This window comes from Cloeon dipterum, chromosome 2, assembly GCF_949628265.1.
Source record: "Cloeon dipterum chromosome 2, ieCloDipt1.1, whole genome shotgun sequence".
NCBI classification, from domain to species: Eukaryota; Metazoa; Arthropoda; class Insecta; order Ephemeroptera; family Baetidae; genus Cloeon; species Cloeon dipterum.
The window spans coordinates 26,319,775-26,341,312 of NC_088787.1; the positions used below are offsets into that span (position 1 = coordinate 26,319,775).

At 40.6% G+C, this 21,538-nt stretch overlaps 4 protein-coding genes across 8 annotated transcripts; 2 read left to right on the forward strand and 2 right to left on the reverse strand.

Moving 5' to 3' along the window:
• Nucleotides 1-355: 355 nt before the first annotated feature.
• Nucleotides 356-4,822, reverse strand: LOC135935050 (zinc finger protein 16-like). 2 transcript variants are annotated; one of them, XM_065477105.1, is made up of 13 exons: nucleotides 4,572-4,822; nucleotides 4,140-4,321; nucleotides 3,987-4,082; nucleotides 3,806-3,926; nucleotides 3,642-3,745; nucleotides 3,417-3,588; nucleotides 3,005-3,230; nucleotides 2,880-2,952; nucleotides 2,673-2,822; nucleotides 2,177-2,278; nucleotides 1,352-1,496; nucleotides 572-714; nucleotides 356-514 (listed from the first exon to the last, which is right to left on the reverse strand). In XM_065477105.1, exons 1-13 carry the CDS (start codon nucleotides 4,591-4,593, stop codon nucleotides 467-469), a joined length of 1,584 nt encoding a protein of 527 aa, XP_065333177.1. In that variant the 5' UTR covers nucleotides 4,594-4,822; the 3' UTR covers nucleotides 356-466. The 2 variants fall into 2 exon arrangements, with proteins under 2 accessions (XP_065333177.1, XP_065333176.1); XM_065477104.1 differs by having other exon boundaries at nucleotides 3,806-3,932; nucleotides 4,572-4,820.
• Nucleotides 4,823-4,843: 21 nt separating this feature from the next.
• Pop1 (POP1 ribonuclease P/MRP subunit) lies at nucleotides 4,844-9,990 on the forward strand. Of its 3 annotated transcripts, none has more exons than XM_065477102.1 (3): nucleotides 4,844-4,993; nucleotides 6,119-6,905; nucleotides 8,791-9,990. In XM_065477102.1, exons 2-3 carry the CDS (start codon nucleotides 6,133-6,135, stop codon nucleotides 9,929-9,931), a joined length of 1,914 nt encoding a protein of 637 aa, XP_065333174.1. In that variant the 5' UTR covers nucleotides 4,844-4,993; nucleotides 6,119-6,132; the 3' UTR covers nucleotides 9,932-9,990. The 3 variants fall into 3 exon arrangements, with proteins under 3 accessions (XP_065333174.1, XP_065333175.1, XP_065333173.1); XM_065477103.1 differs by lacking the exon at nucleotides 4,844-4,993 and adding an exon at nucleotides 5,759-5,859; XM_065477101.1 differs by lacking the exon at nucleotides 4,844-4,993 and having other exon boundaries at nucleotides 6,000-6,905.
• LOC135935051 (DNA-binding protein D-ETS-4-like) lies at nucleotides 9,974-15,359 on the reverse strand. The gene is made up of 6 exons (XM_065477106.1): nucleotides 14,994-15,359; nucleotides 12,046-12,630; nucleotides 11,429-11,660; nucleotides 11,217-11,371; nucleotides 11,016-11,121; nucleotides 9,974-10,849 (listed from the first exon to the last, which is right to left on the reverse strand). Exons 2-6 carry the CDS (start codon nucleotides 12,628-12,630, stop codon nucleotides 10,470-10,472), a joined length of 1,458 nt encoding a protein of 485 aa, XP_065333178.1. The 5' UTR covers nucleotides 14,994-15,359; the 3' UTR covers nucleotides 9,974-10,469.
• A 3,117-nt stretch (nucleotides 15,360-18,476) lies between these two features.
• Nucleotides 18,477-21,487, forward strand: LOC135936590 (uncharacterized). 2 transcript variants are annotated; one of them, XM_065479460.1, is made up of 6 exons: nucleotides 18,477-18,846; nucleotides 19,346-19,435; nucleotides 19,493-19,640; nucleotides 19,702-19,812; nucleotides 20,758-20,959; nucleotides 21,029-21,487. In XM_065479460.1, exons 1-6 carry the CDS (start codon nucleotides 18,741-18,743, stop codon nucleotides 21,332-21,334), a joined length of 963 nt encoding a protein of 320 aa, XP_065335532.1. In that variant the 5' UTR covers nucleotides 18,477-18,740; the 3' UTR covers nucleotides 21,335-21,487. The 2 variants fall into 2 exon arrangements, with proteins under 2 accessions (XP_065335532.1, XP_065335534.1); XM_065479462.1 differs by having other exon boundaries at nucleotides 18,478-18,846; nucleotides 21,032-21,487.
• Nucleotides 21,488-21,538: the final 51 nt, after the last annotated feature.

Sequence of the window (21,538 nt, forward strand, 5' to 3'; positions counted from 1 at the left end):
CAAATTTACGACCGCAATGGGCCATATGTTTCGCCTCACAATTTTCTGCGCAGTTTAGAATACTTTTTATTACATTTGATGATACTCTTGGCATCAGTTGTAGATAACGAATACTATTGCGTCATGAGGACTGAATTATTTTTTTATCTGTTTGAATATATTATTATTGAATCTTAGTTGAGACAGTAATAACATTTCAAATTTTAAACTGGCGCTTCGTGGATTCATTCCTTAAACCTCAGCATTTTCTATTAAATAAAAATATCTTATTGCTGTTGTGAAATACTCAAAAATTCCAATATTTATCATATTAAATTTTGCTTCCCTGGAAATACTCATAAAATGAAATTTTGGCTTAAATCTTACAAGTTTAAATGTTAAACTTCTTTTTATTGTGCATTCTTGTCAAAATTTAATTTGAAAATATTATTGGCGGGACTTCAGCAGGCCAAAGTCATCAAAAAGTTCAACCAATATCTTCTTCTTTAGTAGTGATTTCTTCCAGAACGTACACCTGTAAAATAGATAGTAAAATAAGTATTTGACATAGCTCAGGAGTTGAATGCTTCACCTCTGGTGGCACAAACTGGTCATTACTCTGGTCAATTTCATTTTCAATAATCCATTCCCTCTCGGTTCCGTCATCATAAATATACTGCACGTTTTCTTCCACAACTTCGCACACATCCACTTTTTCCTCAAGGCTTTCTTCATCTGAAGCACAGTTTGAAAGGCTGATGTTAGTAAATATTTAATTTAAGATAAAGGCTGACTGTTTGATTTTGAAATTTTTTAAGAAACCATGATTTCTGTTCATAAATATCATTGGGAGATTCAATATGCAGCTGAAGTAGACCATTTAGCCTTTTAAAGTTTAGGAAATTTAGTTCTTCTTAGCTCTCAGATGGGACAGGAAGGTAATCCTGACAAATTATTTTTCAGAAAGCAAGAAAAAAATTAAACCTGTTTTATTGATTTTGAAAAGACAATGAAATTCCGCAATGCAAAGGAATGGGGGATAATCCACTAGGTTGCTTTTCACATAATATGTTTACGTATGTATTGCATGAAAATTTGCTAGCAAACTAATTATAAATCATGTTCCATTGTAGCCTATATCAGGGCTGCAATTAGCAGCCACAACTATTTAAGCAGGAAATTTCTGAAATACAGAAAAAATACAATTCATCATACACCATGGTAGCTTCATTGAATTTCAACAGAAAAATTGGTTATTAACTAGTTCTCATTATGAAAGAAACTTGATAAATGAATTTTAATGCATTAACTAAATGTGCTGCATTGTAGAAAAATATTAAAACAATAAAAATGAAATAAATAGTAAAATTACCTGGGCAGACTTCTTCAGTTCTACTATCTCTCTCACGGTCTTCTGCAGACTCCTTGAATAGGTGTTCACCGTTCGGCGGTTCAATCACAATCGCCAAGGAGCCATCAGACAAAACGTTTTGAGTTACTGTCGCCACAACTGGAACCTGCATGAAATAAGGGATGATATGAGAGACAAAAAAACGTATGAAGTATTTATGTCAGGGAGAAAATTAAATTAAAATTAACATTTTTGTTTCCTCCACCTTTTGGATATTTTACCTCTAGTTAGTTTCTATACCATTTCTACAATTATGACATGACATTACTATTTTATATTTGGCATCAGCAAGGTGATTTCGGGACAGCGACCATTGTTTTGAAGATATATTATTCAATGCATCCTCTCATTATATGAAATAATAATAAGAAATGAGTGACTCAGAGCAAGTTAAATAATGTCTCGCTTTTGTACTGTACAACTAGTTGTTTTGGCTCCGCATGCCTTACCAGCAGCACTCCTTTACCTCCCCCATAATTAAGGTTTAATTTTCCTCTTCATATAAAAATGATCGCAGAGTTTTTAATATCCTTGCATCAATATTACTAAGGGAATGTTAAAAGAGAAATGAGTGCTTGGTTAAATGGTTATGAATGGTAGAGCCTCAACATCTGATTTTTTTTTCTATATGAGCATCAGCTACAAACATGGAGTTATGCATATGGAATTCAAAACAGATTGAGTGATTTAAAAAAAAGATTCCTCTTCAAATTTAGGGATAGGTTGCGGAAGTTACTTAGGAAGTCATAATACAAATGAGGAAAGAATATCCGTAATAAAGACTACCTTGATTTGAACAGCTTTCACGCTTTCGCATTGAGCAGATGGAGACACAAACACTTTGCCAGCATTTTTCAGGTCCTCGGCAGTTGCAGGCACCAGCATTTGCTGCAAGTAAAATATACTATAGTTAATTGTTTCCAGGTTGTGCATAATTGATTCACAATTTCAGTTCCCATTCAATTTAATAATGGAATCATATATAAGTCATATTGACCTATGCTCAACAACAAATCAAATTATTCATAGAAAACACATTTGTGGCATTTACTGATAGACATGCTTTGATATGGTTAACTATTGAATTTTTCAATTTCCTTTAGTTTAAATGAAAACTTTAATAACCCATAACTCTCCTGTTATTATCAATAGCGAGATATATCGAAAAAAAATCATAAATTAAATAAAAGGATTCAGGCTAAATATCTCAAAGGTTTGTTTAAAATCAATCTTCGTTATCTTGAATGAGTGAGCCAGAGCAATAGTGGATTCATTTTTTTACCTTACATCGCGAAGGAACATCCACAACTTTGACTAAGACAGGAATGCCTTTGGCTGGTTTGAGCAAAGCAAACGGCGTTTGTCCATTTGTTCTCGCCAATTTCATCGCTTTGGTATCTATAGGTTCTATTAAAACTCCAGCATTTAACGACTGAAAGAACAAATAAGGATGAATGTCAAAGTTAAAAATTGTTAGTTTGTCATTTACCAGCATTTCTTCTTCTTGCATATCAAGCTCATCTTCGACATCCTGTTCATATTCAACAAATGTCAGGTTTTTCCTGCAATGGCATCTACGTGAGTGCGACAATTTTAATTTTCACAGCAACATACTTATTTCTTGATCGTCTTTCTGCTGCCGTCTCTTTAACAAATACACCATCACTCTGGAGGGTGATGATTTCGTCATTCAATCTCTTGCCAATCATGTTTTTATCCGCTTCACACAATTTAACTTTGTGACACATCAGATTGGACATTTGGTTAAAGCCTTTGTTGCACACATTGCACCTGTATGGTCTTTCATTTGTGTGTGTAAAAATGTGATTCCTCAAGTTGCCTGTGGAAGAAACAAAGGGTCACTAAGCAGCTCAATGCATAAGCATCATTCTAACTTAGGTTTAGGGCCAAGAATCATAGTTTCGATCTCTATATTTTATTTGAAGTTTTCTTGACTAAAGTTGAAAATTTTTTGCAAATTTAAATTATTTTCAGCTCTTATGCAAAAATCGGAAAATGCCCTAACCTTTCTGATGAAATCCTTTTCCGCAAATATTGCACATGTGAGGTTTGTCCTGTGAATGCGTTTTCCGGTGCGAGATTAAAGTGGAAACTCGATTGAAAGTTTTCTTGCAGACTTCGCAAATATACGGTCTAGCATCACTGTGAATAGCTCTGTGTTGCGACAGCGTGCTCATCTGAAGAAAAATTATTTAAAAAGTAAGTTCCCAGTGGTCCAAGGTAGGCAGACCTGTCTGAAAGCTTTCCCACAAACATCGCATCTGAAGTTACGTTCATCGGTGTGGGTTGGTAAATGCCTCATTAGTGTGTATTGGTGTCTAAATTCTTTCGTGCCTGTAATTTAAATAATTTTTTATAATATAATACATTCTTCAAGAGTTCGTAAAGTCGTACAAATTCCACATTCCCAAATTTTAACAGTCTTTCCATTTCGTTTCAAATATTTAACAAAATGAAGACGACTCCGTGGATCATCTTTGTCTATTTTAGCAGAACTCTCAGGATTCTCTTCCAACTTCATCTAAAATGTAATCTCATTTTTCCAAAGAGCGCAAACAATATTGATTGATTTCACCTCAGCAACCTCCTTGCTATCTTCCTGTTCTTCTAAAATAGATGAAACTGCCGTCGAATCTTCTACAGACTCCTCAAAGGTCATGGTTTCACTTTCCTATAGTAATTGTGTTAATAACTGTTACAATTATCTTAGATGAATTGAAATTCTTACTTCAAACATGCAGTGAACAAGTTCTTGTCCTTCAGCCATGATTGGCTCCATTTGAAGAATGTTGACATTATCAACAGTGTCCTCCGACACCTCCACGTTCTCGTCTAATTCTATTTTATTCATGGGAATTTTTAACTTCTTTGTCACGATATCCTCTTCGCTTACTATTTCCAAAGTGTTACCTAAAAACAAAAGGCAAAGTGGAATTTAATTACACACATATATCTGTATCATATTTATGTTTAAGCGACACTATACACAAAACAATAATACACAAAACATAATTTAAAAGTCGAAATTAATTTATTTAATAAAAAGTGCAAGAAAATTTCAAGGTAAGGAATGTAAACATGGTTTACAAGATCGCGAATTGTTTGCCTGGGAAGCAAATCGAGGCTGAAAAGCAACGAGGAATTGGTTGTCGCTCTTTACCTATTAATAATTTGTTATCCATGGCGCTTAAGCATCAATGTGCCAATGACTCCAGCAAACGACGATATCCAGGGGAGAAATGCAAGAGGAAAAGTTCCAAAAAAGAGCAATATTTCAGTAATATTGAAGGGCAAAACAGATTTCAAGAAAATGGCGCAGTGGGAGTGCCGAAAACAAAGCAAAGTGCGATTGCGTGGCTCGACCGAAGAAGACGATCGAAAAGCGCAGACGCCGGACGCGCATCGGCCTGCGCCTGCAGCTGCTCCGTATGAGGCAGTATGAGGAGAGGGAAGAATCAACAAAGTAGGGGAAAGACCATGTGTTTAACAAGACCCTGACAAGACCACACGAGGACCCGGCACGCGCAGAAGTAAACAACCAGACAAGACAAATTTTTTGATACACAGGTCGCTGATCGCGAGGTATAATCATTTTTTTTTACTTTTTTATCCCTGTCTGAGGACCGGGAAGGGCGCGCACTGAACTAGCACGAATGCTGAAACCCCGGGTCCCAATAACACCGCGAACGGATAACATGGGCGCACCAGGCCGCACAGGGACCCAGCCCACTCAAGGGCCCCATTGAATTTCACATCGAAAATAATGTTAAAGAAACGTTGAGGTATCGGGGTCATAGAGTCAACAATATATCAACAATAATATGTATTACATATTTATATTGGGATTCTCATAAGCCTCATAGGAACTTGCGAGATGTGTAAACCGGCCGATTCTGTAATTTTTCTGTATCTCTGTTATGTATCTATAATAAAAATGCAATCAGGACCGAGGAACAATTAAATCTAAGATTAAGCCGAATTTCTCTTAAAATTAAACGCTTTGTCAATGATTTTTTCGCTTGCTTTTGATCCCCCTATCCAATGGTGTGCGAATTATGAGCTAAATTTCCCTTCTGAAATAAATCTGGATTTCCAATAAAGGGACCGTGCTTGAATACAAGTGCTAAGTTAAAAGCCAAAATTTAAAAAATTTAAACTGCAACCAGAGAAATTCAAAGCTTTTTTTCTCAGTTTTAGATGGTATTTCGAGTCAAAGTAAAAAGGATTTTTCACAAATTTTCTGTGAGGCTTTACTTCTTTAAGACTATCATAAAATGTTCTACAGAGATTTTGCCTGTTTTTTTTGACCCACCAAAATGAATAAATAATACCTTAAAATACTGTATAGAGCTATCGGGGCCTGGTACCTCATGTGTGATGTGTGCCCTCACGTCAGATGTTCTCTTAAGTGGCACCTCAGGGGACACATTCGGTTGGGTCTAAATTAGGTGCGTCCACCCAATCATTCCTTTAAATGTTACCTGCCGTTATCTCAAATTTAGTGAAAAGTTGAGCGAATGGTTGCGGTAACGAGCTAATTCAGACTGATACAAGGAAAATTCAAAATCATAGTAACTTTCCTAATTTCCAAAATTCAGTTTATTTAGGAGATGTACTAATTACATATTTTTTTGCCGCTTTGCACTGCGTGCACAACCATTTCTGTTTTGATCTGATCATGGTCTTAAGCCCAGTATAAAATTTCAGACACAGCATCAAACATGGACGTTGGCGTGGCACGATTCCTTGAAAGCCGGATTGAAGAGATTCGAGCATTGAGTCAGCGCATCAACACAGGGCGACCAATGTTGGCCTTCCAGCGGCTACCTAGGCACATGAAGCGCAGGGTGATGGGTCACTCGAGCAAGCGCATCCCGCGCTCCATCCTGGATCTGCACCTGAAGCAACAGGCGAAGAGCGGAGCGCCCAAGAAGATGAAAATGCCTAGCAGGAAGCACCGGAGGCGGCCGAAGAACGCCAGAACCGAGTTTGAGCGGCGCCAGGAGGGTGTCAATCGGTGGCTGGAGACGCACCTTTGGCACGCAAAGCGCTTCCGCATGGTCACCAGGTGGGGCTTCAAACTGGCCGAAACTCCATGCGACAAGGGCTGGAGGGCGTGCTGGCGAGCTTCGATCAGTCATTGCCTCATGTTTGACTTATCTTACACGCTCTGCGTCGAGCTCAGCGGCAGAGAGAGCGACCTTTTCTCCACTTTGGAAAAGCTCACCTCTGAGGACTGCAGGGCCAACAATTTAAATCCAGAGGTGGCCGCTGGGTCAAAGGAAGGCCAAATTGTCCTCTACACACCAGGAGAATATCCAAAGGGATGCATTGGACCTGCTAAGTTGATGTGGAGGCCTCAGGGAGCAGAGGAGACAAGGCAGCTGTGGTTGTGGTGCCACCCTGGGCTCAGGAATGAAGTTCTGGAGAATATGTCCAAAGTCATTGGGGACAAACAGGTCACTGTAACTGCCTTGGATGAGGAGTTTAACAGGTAATGCCAATAGTATTTAATATTTGTAAATTGAACGTTTAAATTTCACTCCACACTCTGCAAATCCACGCAGAGCTATGCCATTTTGAGTTACCTTTTTTTCATAATAAAAATTAAGAAAATCAGGCTTTATACTCGCTCTCTGAAAAATTGAAATCTTATTTTTAGCTAGTATAGTTTTTGAAATTGTTGGTCCCTTTTTTATTAGATTATATCAAGCATATTACCAAATACTTACTGTTCAATTTAAAGGTTTTGTAATTTTGTGCGTAATGGAAACTGTCTGAAAATTTGAAAGGTTTGTCACCTTAACTGTTAGTGATTAATTGGTGTGAGTAATAACAGAAAATGTAAAATGTTTAGTATTATAGGAAGGAATTATGATGCGCAGTATTTTCCTATATTATGAATTTTATTAAAGTTGATGATGTTGGCTGCGTGTGTGGAATTGTGAGGCTCGGAGAGTGGGACGGATTAAAGACTCGGGACGCGTCCGAGTGGGTTCGTCAGGGACTTCGGTGAAGCGGGGTGCAGCATCCGAAGTGTGGTACCGCTTAAGCCCAGGCATGCGATCAACAACATCGGGGACGGAAGCTACATCGTCCTGCTGCGATGGCGATCTTTACGTCTTACAGGGTCCTCGTCCAGTTTGTCCTCACAATCAGGGTTGGTCCGGTCGTCTAGGCTGCTGCAGGAATTCTCTCTCTTTGAATTGCGTCGCGTCGGTTTATATATGCTCGTCAAACAATGTGATTAGTCTGTTGTGTGAATTTGTGTGTTGCAGAATGGTCATTGTTTGACGGAATGTAGGTACCCTACATACGCCCCTTACTGAGACTGGAAGTCGTATGCAGGTGGAAAATTTTGAATCTCACTTGCCAGGTCTTGATCGAAGAATTCTGCGTGTTCTTATCTGGATGAATTTGAATAACCTGATTGTTGAGGGCCGTGATGCATTTTGAATTCATTGTTGATTCTTGTTAATTGTTGAGCGGCCTCTTCCAGTTTGAAAAATTCTTGAGTATTGGCTGTCTTCATCCAGCGTCTATCGTCGGGGGTCACCAAATATATAGGAAGGAATTATGATGCGCAGTATTTTCCTATATTATGAATTTTATTAAAGTTGATGATGTTGGCTGCGTGTGTGGACTGCGACTTGTGGTAGATGGGACGACATCGGAAAAGTGTAGACTGGCTGTGGGGCTGAATATGTGTGGAATTGTGAGGCTCGGAGAGTGGGACGGATTAAAGACTCGGGACGCGTCCGAGTGGGTTCGTCAGGGACTTCGGTGAAGCGTGGCGCAGCATCCGAAGTGTGGTACCGCTTAAGCCCAGGCGTGCGATCGACAACATCGGGGACGGAAGCTACATCGTCCTGCTGCGATGGCGATCTTTACGTCTTACAGGGTCCTCGTCCAGTTTGTCCTCACAATCAGGGTTGGTCCGGTCGTCTAGGCTGCTGCAGGAATTCTCTCTCTTTGAATTGCGTCGCGTCGGTTTATATATGCTCGTCAAACAATGTGATTAGTCTGTTGTGTGAATTTGTGTGTTGCAGAATGGTCATTGTTTGACGGAATGTAGGTACCCTACAGTATAATTGAAAATCAATAAATAAATGATAATCAAATGCCCTGATGGTAAAAGGATAACTTGAATGAGAAGGGTAAAAAAACTAGATGAGGGGGAACCTCAAACCTCAATTAGAGGTTTTCTTGAACGGAATATACGTTCAATCCTGCGAGAGAAGCTTTATGTCATATCAGCCTCAAGAAGTACAAAATTTATTTTCGGACAAAGCACGTTACCCCTAAATACCAAATTACATGTTATATCATACCAAATATATGAACTGCTTGTTAATCACCTTTGTTTTCCAATTTTTCAGGTACAGATTGGTTGGCCCTCTCACCATGCCAGTTCTCCGTGATGCAATAGTCTCATTTGACGGCACCAATCCTCCAGACTGGCTAGACAAGACTCTCTTTCAAAATCAGACAGAAGTTTGGACTCAACTCAGAAATACTGGACAAGCAGTACAAAACGCAATTGTCGGACTCACTGTCAAATCCGTTTCTAGAAATGCCATCCCTAAGAGAAAAAAATCGCTAAAGTCAGAAGAGCATGTGATGGAAACAGATCAAATTTGTCAAAGTACTGACTCACAGTTGTGGAGCAAGGAGGTGCGGAGTCAGGTTGTGACGTCATTGGAAAGCCCAGCTCCAGTGATGCTCGTCCATCAACCTGCTCCGAATGGAAAACACGGTGAGGGCTGGGACCTGATCACCCCTCGAAAGCATGGATTGCAGTTGTGGCTCAGGATGATCATGTGCGGGGCCAGGGTAGGTGCCCTCAAGCAGTACCTGGAGCTCAACTGGAACAACTTGAATGCTGAAGATCTTTGCTTGTATCCGGACTCTCTTATGGGAAATTCGGAAGAAAAAGACCTAAGCCAAAGAGAAAAAGATAGATTTGACTCATTGCCACCAAATAAGAGGCTAGGGGTGCCTTGGTTTACCCTTCCATGGCAGCAGTTAATCAATGAATGGTCCATGACTGGTGCTGGTTCGTTTTTTGTGATTAGAGACAAGACACAGCTTCAGATGGCAGATCAGTTCATGGAGAAAAGGGAAGAGTGCAAATTCGGAGCTGAGGAAGGCTTGGTAGCCATTCTAGTTTGCCTGGAAAACGGCGGAAACCTGGAAAGGGGGTCTGCAGTGTGTCTGCCTGCTGGGCCAGACGACCTTTCAAACCCACGAAAAGAGGACGCAAGTCTGAGAGCTCTGCAGAGGCGTCTTCAGCCTGAAGATGGTTTGAAGGTCAGTGACATTTTTTCGCGCCGTGTGGCGGGATTTGTGTTAGAGGGTGGATATAGCTTCCACCGAGGATGCAGTGCCGGTGTTGCATTTGTTACTGCGGCTGCTGTAAAGCAGCTTTTCTCAACTTCAGTGTGGAATGAATGTTTACAAGTGCTCATAATTAACAAAAGATGTCCTCTTTATAGAAATGCTAGTGTCAAAATCGTATAAAATCAGAATTCATTGTTGTTGGTTTGCTAAAGAAAACATCGCTTTTTATTTACACCTAATTGTTAGTTTTTATTTATTTTTAAAATGTCAATACACTTATAACACCATTATAAAATCCAAAACCTCCGCAACAATACTAGACAACAATAAATTACCTTATTGGTCTAGTTTGAAGCGTCATTATAAAAATACCATTTTTTTGCCGTCTCACATAAGATCGGCAAATTTTACAACTGTTCATAGAACGTACGCAGCATTATATATCATAGATATATGGGAACAAAATCCCTAATCGAGAGCTACAATCGTCTGAGAAGCATCACCGAATCGGGAGCGTTGCTCGGACGAATTGCACACGCGGCTCGACCAGAGTACAAAATTTGGGGTGACCCTTACAAGGAAATTACCTTCCTTTTTATCATTATTATATATAAATAAATATGTAATAATGAATTGATTATAAATAGAGAGATTAAGTTACGCGGCCCCTGCAGCTTTACAGACTACCCTCCAACCGGTTAGTGCATCTCGGCGCAGCTTACAAGCAGTATGGATGGCAGAACTGGTAGACCAGCCTCTGCGACCTCTCCGTCTTCTTCATGATACCTTTCTTGTAGTACTGTCTGATCGACCTGGAGAGCTTGTCGTAGTTCATGGCGGGTCGGTTCTTGCGGCGGCCCCACAGGCGGGCCACGGTCACCGAATCCTCGATCTTGAACACGCCCTGAGACCTGTCCAACCAGCGAATGAAGGAGCTGTTCATCTGTGGCTTGCTCAGCAGTTCCTTCAGGAACTGCCACAGATGGATGTGCGATCCTCCACTGCGGCCGGTGGTACCAGAGGCGCTGGCGCCGGTGCTTGCTGGCGCGGGGCTGTTGATCGAAATCTCGCCATCGGAAAGCTCTGCACTTTCCTCGACTGAAACCAAAATCGAGCAGAGTTAAAATTGGGATCCTCGAATCGATATAACATAATATTTCTTTGTGCTGACAATTGGCTTCGTTTCATCCAACTGTTTAATGTACTCATTCAACTTCGTGCAGCATCACTAACTCATAAATAAAAACGGGTTTCCATTACTCACCACTTGAAGGCTGTGAGGATGTGGTCCACTGGTTCTGTGGGCTCAGGGTTCTTTCAGCGCTGGCAGCTTTCCAAATCTCTAACTGAGCGAAGAGCGTGGAGCCGCACTGCAACGTGACAATTTTTATAGTTAATATACGCGTACATTTCCACGAACAGGTGCGTGTGCGCTCGCCGACAAGAAAAAGGAGTATTTTCTCACCTGCGGGGCACGTTGCTGGAAGTCCTCTTCTGTGAGGGTCACAAAGATCGATCCGTCCATGTTGAAGTACTCCATGGAGATCATCGGTAGGGCGTACTGCCTGAGGGTCCACAGCAGCCAGGCCTTGACGTCCTCCATTGTCCATTTGCTGGGCTCTGAATATAATTCAAAATTAGTCTCCCGATCGGATTTCGCCCGTGTCTGTATATTACCTGTCGAAATTCCCAACACGCTGCATGTGTTGTCAACGTCGTTTTTCAATTGCTCAAGGGCCATAGAGAGGACAGGTGCAATCTGTTCCACTTCACAGCCCAAGTCGGGCTGCGGTGAACCAACAAACTGCTGGTCCGTGCTGGTGGAGGAAGCATCGTTATTTTTGAACTTGCCGTCAAGCAGGCCGTCCAGAATGCTCTTTTTCTCTTTGTACTCTGACTGGCACATCTCCTAAAACACGATACGGATTGGATATTAGATTTGAATTTGTGCGGATAAAATCCTCGCAAAGCAGGAGAACCCAGAGAGAAGAAGTGATTCAAATCGAGGAAGTGTGTAAAGAAGAATAATCGTCAGCAAAATTCAAGGCACATTTTAACTCTTTAAGGCTAGACGCTCCACTTCCTCCTTTCGCGCAAAAAAATCTGCGCAAGCCTCTTTGTATGCGCAGGTACCCAACATAAATCTCGTATTTATTCTATCAATGCCAATGCCAACGAGTTTTGGCACACCAAGCAGTTAAACTCAAGGCCACTTTTTATGGTGCCCGCATCATTCGCGGGTACATAGAACGGAGAGCGCGAAAAATGGCCAAAGTCGGAGACAAAACTCTCACCTCTTTGATGGTGTAGAAGTCGTCAAAGGTGGGCACTTCCTCCTTGATGCGCTTCTTGTATCCCTCCTCGAAGGCCCCGAAGATGGGGTCGACGGGGGCGCTGCGCTTAAGGGGCGCCTGCAGAAGGGCCGTGAGCTCGTCGCGGGTGCGCTGAGGTGGGTCCTGCAGCAGGCCCCTCAGGTTGGCGCAGGAGTCCTCCACCTTGGGGGTGCTGCTGGCCTCTGAGGCCACCGAGGGGCTGTAGGGCGAGGGGCAGCGTTGGGCGCCCGAGTTGCCGGGCGAGCTGCAAATGCTGTCTGCGTAGCTGTAGCTGCTGTTGTAGGGGGACAGCGGCTCCTCCTTCATCAGGTTGCAGCCGCCGCTGCCACCTTTGTACAGGTCGGAGAGGGGGCTCTGCTGCTGCTGCTGGTACTCGTAAGGCGGCGAAATAGCGCCGCTCGCGGCCAGGCACAGCATCAGATCGGCCTCTTCGGGTGAGCCGGGCACGGCACTGTCGTCAGGCAGAAGTGAAAGGTCGAAGCTGTCGGCGAACAGGCTCATGTAGTTGGGACTGTAGTAGCCCACAGAGGGAACTACCTGCGGCATCTGCAACACAAGTACAGCCTCTTTGTCATCCTTGCGAATTCCCCAACAACGAGTTTTAGATATTTATGCTAGATGGAAAATGTACGTGCACATGCAGCAGGATTTTAGCAATACACGCGACGCCCGCCGATGGCGCATTTTATTATAGGCATGCCGCATGGATGCGTGTTTCGCGACGTGCTAGTGGTGATGCAACCAGGATTTGGGTATGCGAGAATTATGCTCAAGACGCGTTAATTGGGCCTGGCAGTTTGGTATCGTGGGCGAAGAACAATTTATTGCGAAATTCGCTCCAGGAAACGGCGTCTGCGGCGTGTATCCTCATAATCACCTACCTGAATTTTTAATTATTTTTCTAGGAATATCGTTGTTTCCAGAAAAAAATATTATTTAACACAGCTATTCGAATTTCTTAAAAAATCCTTGTGATGTTTAATCAGATAATTGATTTCGATTTCACAAAAGAAAAGATATTTTGTACAATTTCACGCGTGTTACGGCAGCTCTGCTATTTTCATGCTAGATTGGTTTCTAATTTGCATGCAAGTACGCCTGCCATTTCACTGACCCTTTAACCAGTTCAAAATTAGCAACTTTCATTTTTGTGGGTGTGAATTGAACTGTAAATGTTGCGCAAAGGGCGGAAATAATGCAGGCGACCAACTCTCTCTCCGGCCCATCAGGGATTCCCCGATACCCTTTCCAAGGTTCCTCTCGGAATATCTCCAAAATCTTATATTAAAAGTACGCGTGTTGTGTACCTTTGGCTTTTGCTGACGTAATGAAGCATACGTGCTTTCAAATGAACGTTGTAGTGCGCACTAAAAGTCGAGAGAAAGTTGAGTGTAATTCCATGCTGACTAAAGCCGTAAGAATTCTCGAGTTTCAAATTTGATTCCATTTTATCTTACAAGAGGAAAGTTGTTACTCACTCTCCGGACTTGTGACTACGTGACATAAAATTGAAACCAAAGTCTAATTTAATGGAAAAAAATATTTTTAATAACAGGTTTAGAGCGCGGATGAAATTGCCTTGGGGAGAATTAATTTACTGAGGCGATTGTGAGTGAGGTTGGGAGTCTGCACGTTCTCAATAGCAGCTTCTTGGGTGTGTCCCTTCGGCTGTCCTTGGACCAATAGTGATAGGTTTTGCGCTCCGACAAGAGGAATGCGCCATTGACGTCGTTCCCTCTGAGTTTTTTTTTACTTGTTTATTTGTATGCGGAAGACAAAAGGAGTCGGCTCATATTTAATTGAAATCTGGTTCGCTTTTTGGTACGCAGTTGAAGGAGATAAAAAAATTAAACATATTTAGTTGATAAGTCTTACAAGAACTCTAGAGAATTTCGAATTGTCATTGGACGTAAAAACATCAGCAGATTTTGATACGAGAGCGAGTTTTTCGATAGCTTTTTGATCTCGTATGGTAATCGCTGAACTTTGACTGCTGTGAAAACGCATACAGTTGTGAATAAATATTATGAACTTGCGTATTATAAAAAAACTGGTCAAACGTCGTCTGTCTCAATATTTGCTTACGAGTCTAATGAGGCTAACCGCGAATTTCTAAAAGTAATTTCAATTTGTTTATAAATCGAAGCCAACTAGTTTTTTAAGGCCAAACCATTCTTGGAAGTCGCGACGGCGGCTCAAGTGATGAAGAGAAATCTGATCATGCTCTCCATCTTCCCCAAAGAGAGAAAAGAGATGAGCAGATAAATCAAGTGCCACACACAAAATGACCTTTGGCTGCGCTCCGGGCAGATGAAGAAATCATGTTGATTTCTTTTATCAACGATAAAAAGTGAGTTGTAAATACACAACTCTCGGGAAAAGGGGAGAAAGGCGATTCGCTGATAATTGAACAAGATATCGACATGTTTTATTTTTTAATTTATTTTCGAGATTAAAAAGTGTTCTGTCGAATAAAATAAATATTTTCTACCGTCGTCTCCTTTTTTTATTTCAAAAAATTTTTTTATTTGGCGGAACAGGTTACCTACCATAAAAAAAGTGGCTTTCACGTCGACATTTCGATTCAGTCATTGGTCGCGGTGCAAAAACGCAGGTAAAGTAGCGAAACGCGCCGCGAGAGCATTCGCACTGAGAAATAAACTACGCCTAAAATAAAATAAAATTACACGCCCGCGGTGTGTGTACGAGTAAAGAAAAGGGATTTCCAAGGTTAGCCAGCACGAGAGATCGGAGCCACTTGGAAACACACACCGTCTAACTGTGCTGGCCGCTTTACGCCTGAACCTTCTACAGGTAGAACTGGCTACGCGGCGGCTTGACCTCATTCGTGCAAGAAAGATCAGAAATTCCGAGGACCAGGACTGGAAAAGCGTCGGAAAATCACTTACATTGTTGGGTGGCAGTTTGGATCGGTCAGCGAACTGCTGGGGAAGTATTTCGGGGGCGGCTGGGGGCTGCTCCGGCTGTTCGATGGCACGTATGTTGCGCGCCGCTCCTTGTCCAGCGACTAGCCGCGTCGAAGAGCGAGTCTCGAGTGAGCTGAAGGGGCTGAGCAGCCAGCCCAACCACAAATCAGGCAACGACGCCGCGCGCGCGGTAGTTTCTCTTATGACGTTAGCGTTTTGAGGCTCCAGTGGGGTCTGGCAGGCGAGAATACGCGATCAGGCTCGGTCCTATCGCGAGAGACGTCAAAGGAGGAAAAAAATATCGCGGCGGCGGCTGTGTAGGCAGCAAAAAACAAAAAATGAAACGAAATTAACTCTGGTCTATGCGGTTAATGACGCTCGTTGCGAACACTTGTTATTCTTTCATGCGCGCGTGTGTGTTTCCCATGGCGGGCGCATGTGAACTTGTGCGGAAGCAGTTTGTTGGCAGGGTGCAGAAATAGTTTTTTGTTGATGTTTGGGAGTTGCTGGGAAGGATGGAATGTGTCTCATAAGCCGCGAATTTCTGTGTCACAGATGCGTATAGCGGGGTTGCTCGGAGGCAAAGTGCTCTCCGCAATAAATCGCATTTTTCTGGAAATCCTCAACGACAGAGTTAACATCAGAAAGCACTTATTGAGTTTCTAAAAGGAATAACGCATTATTGTTGAGCCGCACAAGTTTCAACTTGAAAGATTTTCAATCTCTCAAATCGAATTGTTGTACAAAGGAATTCGTCGCCTGATTTATTGTACGCAACAGTCTTTGTAACTTTTTCTCAGCCCGAAAAGGAAACTTAGGACGTTGACTTTTCACAGAACGTTTTCTGTAAAATTTCATCTTTTTTTTATTTACTTTCAAATTATGCGCTGAGCTATAATGTTTCAGATCATCGTGTGTGTTTCAGGCTGCTTAAACCAGTTTGGGCGGCACAGCGCTTCTCTTAAATTTAGCTGCAATAAAATTCTGTGTCCTGTCGCCCATAACTTAATATTTTTATTGCTTAGAGAAAATTCTCAATCAGATAAATGCACATCTTCAAAAAATATATAATGTCTCAGAAATTGGTCTTTTTGCAAACGAAGGATGAAGAAAACGGTTCTTATTTACGATCTGCTCGTCTAAATAAGGAAAAATTGTCAAAGTTTTAGAAAGTCGTCAGAGAAAAATAAACAAGAGGATAAAGGAGTTTAAAATTTTTGGCCATGTTTTATTTTTTATAGAAGTGATCAATTAAAAAAACATTAAAAAATAATAAAGAATGCGTATTTTTAACTTTCCCTGATGGCGAAATGTTTTAAAAAATTATTGTTTTTGAGCAATGTCTAAGTACTTTCAACCTTCCTTTACCGATATATAAAAAAGAGGAAATATTTCTGATTGAATAATGAAAAAATTATGTACTTCGATAATGATAATCTGATCATCAAAATGGAAACACATTACAGAAACCGCTTCCTACTGTTCTGTAAGGTTTGATCACAATGCACAGAAATCCCTTCACTCATTCAACTCGTATTGTCGTTGGAGTAATAGTGAAGGACTCGCGCGGGATTCCCCTGCAAGTCTGCTCTACTGGCTTTCCCATTATTTCTAACTCAAACGTGATGTAATTAATTACAACTCACAAATTTCGAAGATATCAATTAACGTGGCAGTGAACTCAAAATTCAGCTCGCCGCCGGGGAGACTAATTTATTTGGATCAAATAAAAGTAATGGGTCTGCATTCCAGCTTCAATTATAATTTGCGAGCCACCGCGGATCACATGTTGAGCAAACTTGTTGCTCTCACTCGCCTTTGCCGCAAGCAAGGTCTCCACAGCCGCTCTCAACGCCAACTCGACCAGGCCCTCTGCTATGCTGGGCTTTCAGTTCCGTTCACCTTAACAAGCTCCGTCATGCGAAACCGGCTAGGCAACCACGCTCGACTCCAGTGAGCAGCACACAGACTAACACGCAGGCGGCGTTTTGACTAAAATGAATGCTGCAGCTTTGTTATGAACATTTATTATTATAAATTGTAACGATTTCTACTTTTTTGACTGTAGATAGGTCGCTGTAAATAAGTGAGAAGAAAAAAACTGTTTTTTTTATGGGAACAGGCTCCACGACTATATACACTTGAGCAATGAAGAAATAATAAAACACAGTAAAAAATTTAAAGAGGAATGATACTGGAAAAGCCTGGAAAATGCTTGTTGCCAATGCATAAACTCATCCCTTAGGATTCAGTTAAAGCCTAAATTGACCTAAGGAGCGCTGTAATTTTTTGAGAAAATTGGCTGAAAAGTTAGCGTGCTTTTCAAATGGCAATGGCTGTCTCCTTACTTGAAATCCGATTTAATTTCAAAACCAAGAGTTTCCCCAATAAGTGGCATACACCGTTGAACAGATCTCAACGAGTGGAATCGGAATATGCCAAGAAAATATGTTCGAGCGCTGTAAATTTTGGAGAAAATTGGCAAAATTTGAATTTTTATTGTAGGAAGGTCATTTTTTTTATTATTACAAATTGTTGAACAAATTGTTTATCGGTCAATTGTTTAAGGTATCCAACAATTTAAATAATTTTCAATTGTTGCCCAGTATCATTCCACTTTAATTCTTTAGTGGGGTGTCTTCACCCCAATACTTGGATTATAAAAATATGATAAATCACGACGGAGACGAAAAGAATGGAATAAAGATGTCTATACTTATCGAGACAAAAAGTATTTCACCAAAAGGAAATAAAAAACCAATTTTCATTTCTCTTTCAAAATTCTCTAGCTGCTGAGGTACCTGGGCTATAACCTGTTACTTCACTCTGCGACTTTATTGCCAGTGACGCACGCTGTATTGTTGAGCAGCTGTTTATTTGAGTGGCGGGTGGAGTTCTTCCCGAGGCCGCCACATGTTCACGGTGTCATATTATAGTTCTAGTCGTTTTTTTTAAAAAAAATGTCATGCAATGTGGACCTTTTTAACGGTCTGCCGAGAAAGGTATTGAAAACATAATGTTATCTAAAGAGAGTCTTGTATGATATATCGCTTCAATTAGAGATACTAAAGGATATTTTTAATCCACGATTTGTTTTGAAACATGCTTGTTGTTTTCACAGAGCCCTAGTCAATGAAATAACCGAACCGAAGTCTTTTTCATAGAAAAAAAGCATCTAAATTATAACAAGAGCACGACATTCTCATCAGCTATGTTATTAATTAAAAATCAAAATACAGAGAAACGAAACTTGAAAGAAAGAAAAACTACCCAATTATTCCCTGCGCGTTTATTTATTTCTAATTTTTGCTGACCTTGAAATCAAATTTCTTCCGTCAACTTTGTTCATGCTTTTCTGTACTTTATCATTGCACGCGCGTTGAAATTTTCTGCTGGGGAAGGGGTGCTGATAAAATCGCTATCTTGTTCGTTAACGCACCCTGAAAATAGGAAAAAGTTGCCGATTCTTCCTGCACTAACTCTTACTTATCTGGTAGATTTGGAAAGAACATTTATTTATCAAAGGAGTAGGTTTGGCGGAAAGCACATAAGCTCAACGGGTGCATGTACAATTGATATCACGGCCGGCCGCTTGTTTTATTCCAGGTGACGTCAGATTAGATTAGGCGACTCGGCGAGCGTTATCTGCCTCTTATTCTTGGTGCCCCTCGTCCAGACTGCGGTACGACTGCTTTTATGTAACTGGAGGTGCATCCGAAACGGCCTCTGATGGCTGCTGGCCTCCTAATTGTGTCCGTGGTGGTTTTTGTCGTTGCTACGGCCACCCCGGAGACTACTGCGAGCAGCGTAGTGCGCATCACAACGTTGGATCATGGTATGAAAGGCTTCCTCTCAAGTGATTCTCAGCTGTCAGCATATTTTTTAGCCAATATGGATTTGATGAAAATAAAAATTTCTAATTAAAACCAAACAATGTGTACAAAAACAATTTATGCTGATTCCCGCCGGACAGTTTTTTTTTAAATTCTTTATGCCCATTTTCGAATTTTCTGCTATAAGTTATAATATATTAGCATATTTTGCGTTTGAAATATTCTTTGACGGTTGATGCTGATGGTTTGAATTAAAATTCGCAAAAATCTCTATAGTGAAAAATAATTGTTTAAGCATGCTAAATATTTCACTCTTCTCATTTTATTAGTGTGAATTGCCATTAAGTTATATAGTCTGATTTTTAAAGTGACAATTTTTGAAAAACTTAAAAATATTTATTTAAAAACGCATAATTTCAGTTCTCTACACGTAATGTGCTTATGCGTCACTAATATTATGTTGATGAATAATATTAAAATCTTGTTATGTAATTTTTGAAGGGTTGATATTGGCGGATTCTTCCACCACTAAAACCCCGTGCAATGATAATCAATATGAAGAAGAAGATGGTACATGCCAGGAATGTAAAAGTATGTGATCAAAGTCTTTTTTAGTTTTTAATTATTTTAATGGAATCTTTTTTTAAGAGTATGGAGATAATTGCACGCTTGACCGCCGAGACGATATCGATGAGTGTTGCACTACTCGAACGAATTTAAAGTGCAAAAGACGGAATAACGTCCCCCGTTGCTTTTGCAAGGATGCAGACATGACTTTCGAAGATGGAAAATGCATGTAAAGTCATAACTTCCATTTTTTGTTTTATAAATATAAAATAATATGAACTAACTTGCAGGCGTGACAGCTCAAATCTGCAATTCATGACAGCTGCCCAGGTGGCCCTTGGAGTCGCCCTGGTGATTTCAGTTGCTGCTCTGACGGCGCTCACCTGCAAAATGTGTTCTAAGTGAGTGAAAATTTAAATTTTCTGAAATTTTAGTTGATGATTTCTATGATTACATGTATTATAGTCTCCGTAAAATCGTCATTTTCCTGCGAATAATAATTTGCTATGCACTTAGGGAAAATGAACAGACTAAAATGCGTTTTTAAATATATATTCGTTATTTATAAAATTCATATAAACAGCATGCTTGTAGGAATGAACCGGAAAAATTGTGAATTTGTTTTTAAATGCCATCAACTAGTGCTTTGCGCGGAATAAAATGTTTAATCCGAAACCGCACAAAAACCGCTTTAAGCAAAACAGCAACCGCTTCTACTTCTAGATTTCAAAATCGCAACCGCGTCTAAACCACGCCAATTAAACTGCAACAAACTGCACAGATATTTGGCGTGGCCCCAAAAAAATAAGAGAAAAATACCTATTTAAACCTAATTAAATTAAAATATTTTGTGCAATAAATATGCCATATGCTAGTTAATATTATATGGTACAAGAAATAAATAGTGAAACGATTTAATACGCAGGTTTTACAGCAAAATTGTATGAAATTTTTGAACTGTATTGATTGTATATTGTTTTCTTTAGAATTTAGGCAGTAAGTGGTAAATTCTCATAAAAATTGAAATTGCTGTCTACCACAATCCATTTCTTATAAATTTGTAACACTGACTAGGGGATTTTCACTACTTGTTTCAAAGACTTTTAACTTTTGAGTCAACCTGATGACTATTGTAAAGACTGTTTCGTGTATTAAAAACTGTCACCTGCTAGAATTTGGTGAAGACACGCTCACCCATACAGGGAGCATGCAAGTGCGAGTATATTCAAATTTGTGTTTCTGATTTCAAAATTTAATTTGATAAGATAGTCCAATGTTTATTAAAGATTTTTATAATTTGAAATTTTAATTTCGATTGCTTAAGTTCATTTTGCATTTATTTTTAGTCGCCGGCGAATGGAACAGGTGGCCCAGGAATTCCACAGGGGTAGCATCAATACCGCGAGTCTAAATAGCGTGCAACGCTTCGTTTTGGGAAGGCTGCGGGACCGCCCTCCCAGGTATGATGACGTTCCGGACAAACCCCCTGAGTATGAACAAGAGCCTGTGGCCGAACTGTCCACGCTGCCCATGCCACGGATACCTGCGGTAGCGAGACTAAATATTTTACCAATTCAATCTTTTTATTGGTATCATTTCTATTTCTAATAAAAAAAGCAGATGGCTGCAAGCAGAATCCCAGGACGGCGCTACAGGTTGCCCCCGGCAGCTCCACCAGCGTACGCTGAAGTTGAGCCAGCCGCTTCGTCCTCTTCCTCAGTAGATACTCAACCCGAGCCTACGTCCTCGGTGGTAGATTCACCAGACAATGCCGGTCCTGCGGAGACTGTAGCAGAGAATGAACAACAGCACAAGCTGCAGCCTGTTGATGAGCCTGTTAGCTCCATAAGTCCGCCTAGCCCTGATGACCAAGGTGGCGTGGACAACCCTGCGTTCAGCCTCGAAAATGAGTGCCATATGTGATAATTAAAAATACTGTTATTATTAATTATTTGCATAAGATGAAAACTATTAGACTGTAATATTTTTTCAGTTGATATCTTGTTTTTTTTTTTAAAAAAAATTGTTACTCACAAAAATTTGTACAAATAAAGTGAAATAGACAATGAGTAAACATCTTATTATTTTCATTCTTTAGCGAGTCATTTTGATCATTTTCAGAACTTG

Bases quoted from the DNA above. Each gene is read 5' to 3' on its own strand.
- LOC135935050 (XM_065477104.1), bottom strand. From the start codon at position 4,593: ATGGATAACAAATTATTAATAG. The intron at 4,322-4,571 runs GTAAAGAGCGAC...TTTTGTTTTTAG, and splicing joins GGATAACAAATTATTAATAG to GTAACACTTTGGAAATAGTA. The intron at 1,497-2,176 runs GTAGTCTTTATT...TATTTCATGCAG, and splicing joins TGAAAGCTGTTCAAATCAAG to GTTCCAGTTGTGGCGACAGT.
- Pop1 (XM_065477102.1), top strand. From the start codon at position 6,133: ATGGACGTTGGCGTGGCACGATTCCTTGAAAGCCGGATTGAAGAGATT. The intron at 6,906-8,790 runs GTAATGCCAATA...CCAATTTTTCAG, and splicing joins TTGGATGAGGAGTTTAACAG to GTACAGATTGGTTGGCCCTC.
- LOC135935051 (XM_065477106.1), bottom strand. From the start codon at position 12,630: ATGCCGCAGGTAGTTCCCTCTGTGGGCTACTACAGTCCCAACTACATG. The intron at 11,661-12,045 runs GTGAGAGTTTTG...ATCGTGTTTTAG, and splicing joins ACTTCTACACCATCAAAGAG to GAGATGTGCCAGTCAGAGTA. The intron at 11,122-11,216 runs GTGAGAAAATAC...GTCACGTTGCAG, and splicing joins TCCAGCAACGTGCCCCGCAG to TGCGGCTCCACGCTCTTCGC.
- LOC135936590 (XM_065479460.1), top strand. From the start codon at position 18,741: ATGGCTGCTGGCCTCCTAATTGTGTCCGTGGTGGTTTTTGTCGTTGCT. The intron at 19,436-19,492 runs GTATGTGATCAA...TCTTTTTTTAAG, and splicing joins TACATGCCAGGAATGTAAAA to AGTATGGAGATAATTGCACG. The intron at 20,960-21,028 runs GTAGCGAGACTA...TAATAAAAAAAG, and splicing joins CCATGCCACGGATACCTGCG to CAGATGGCTGCAAGCAGAAT.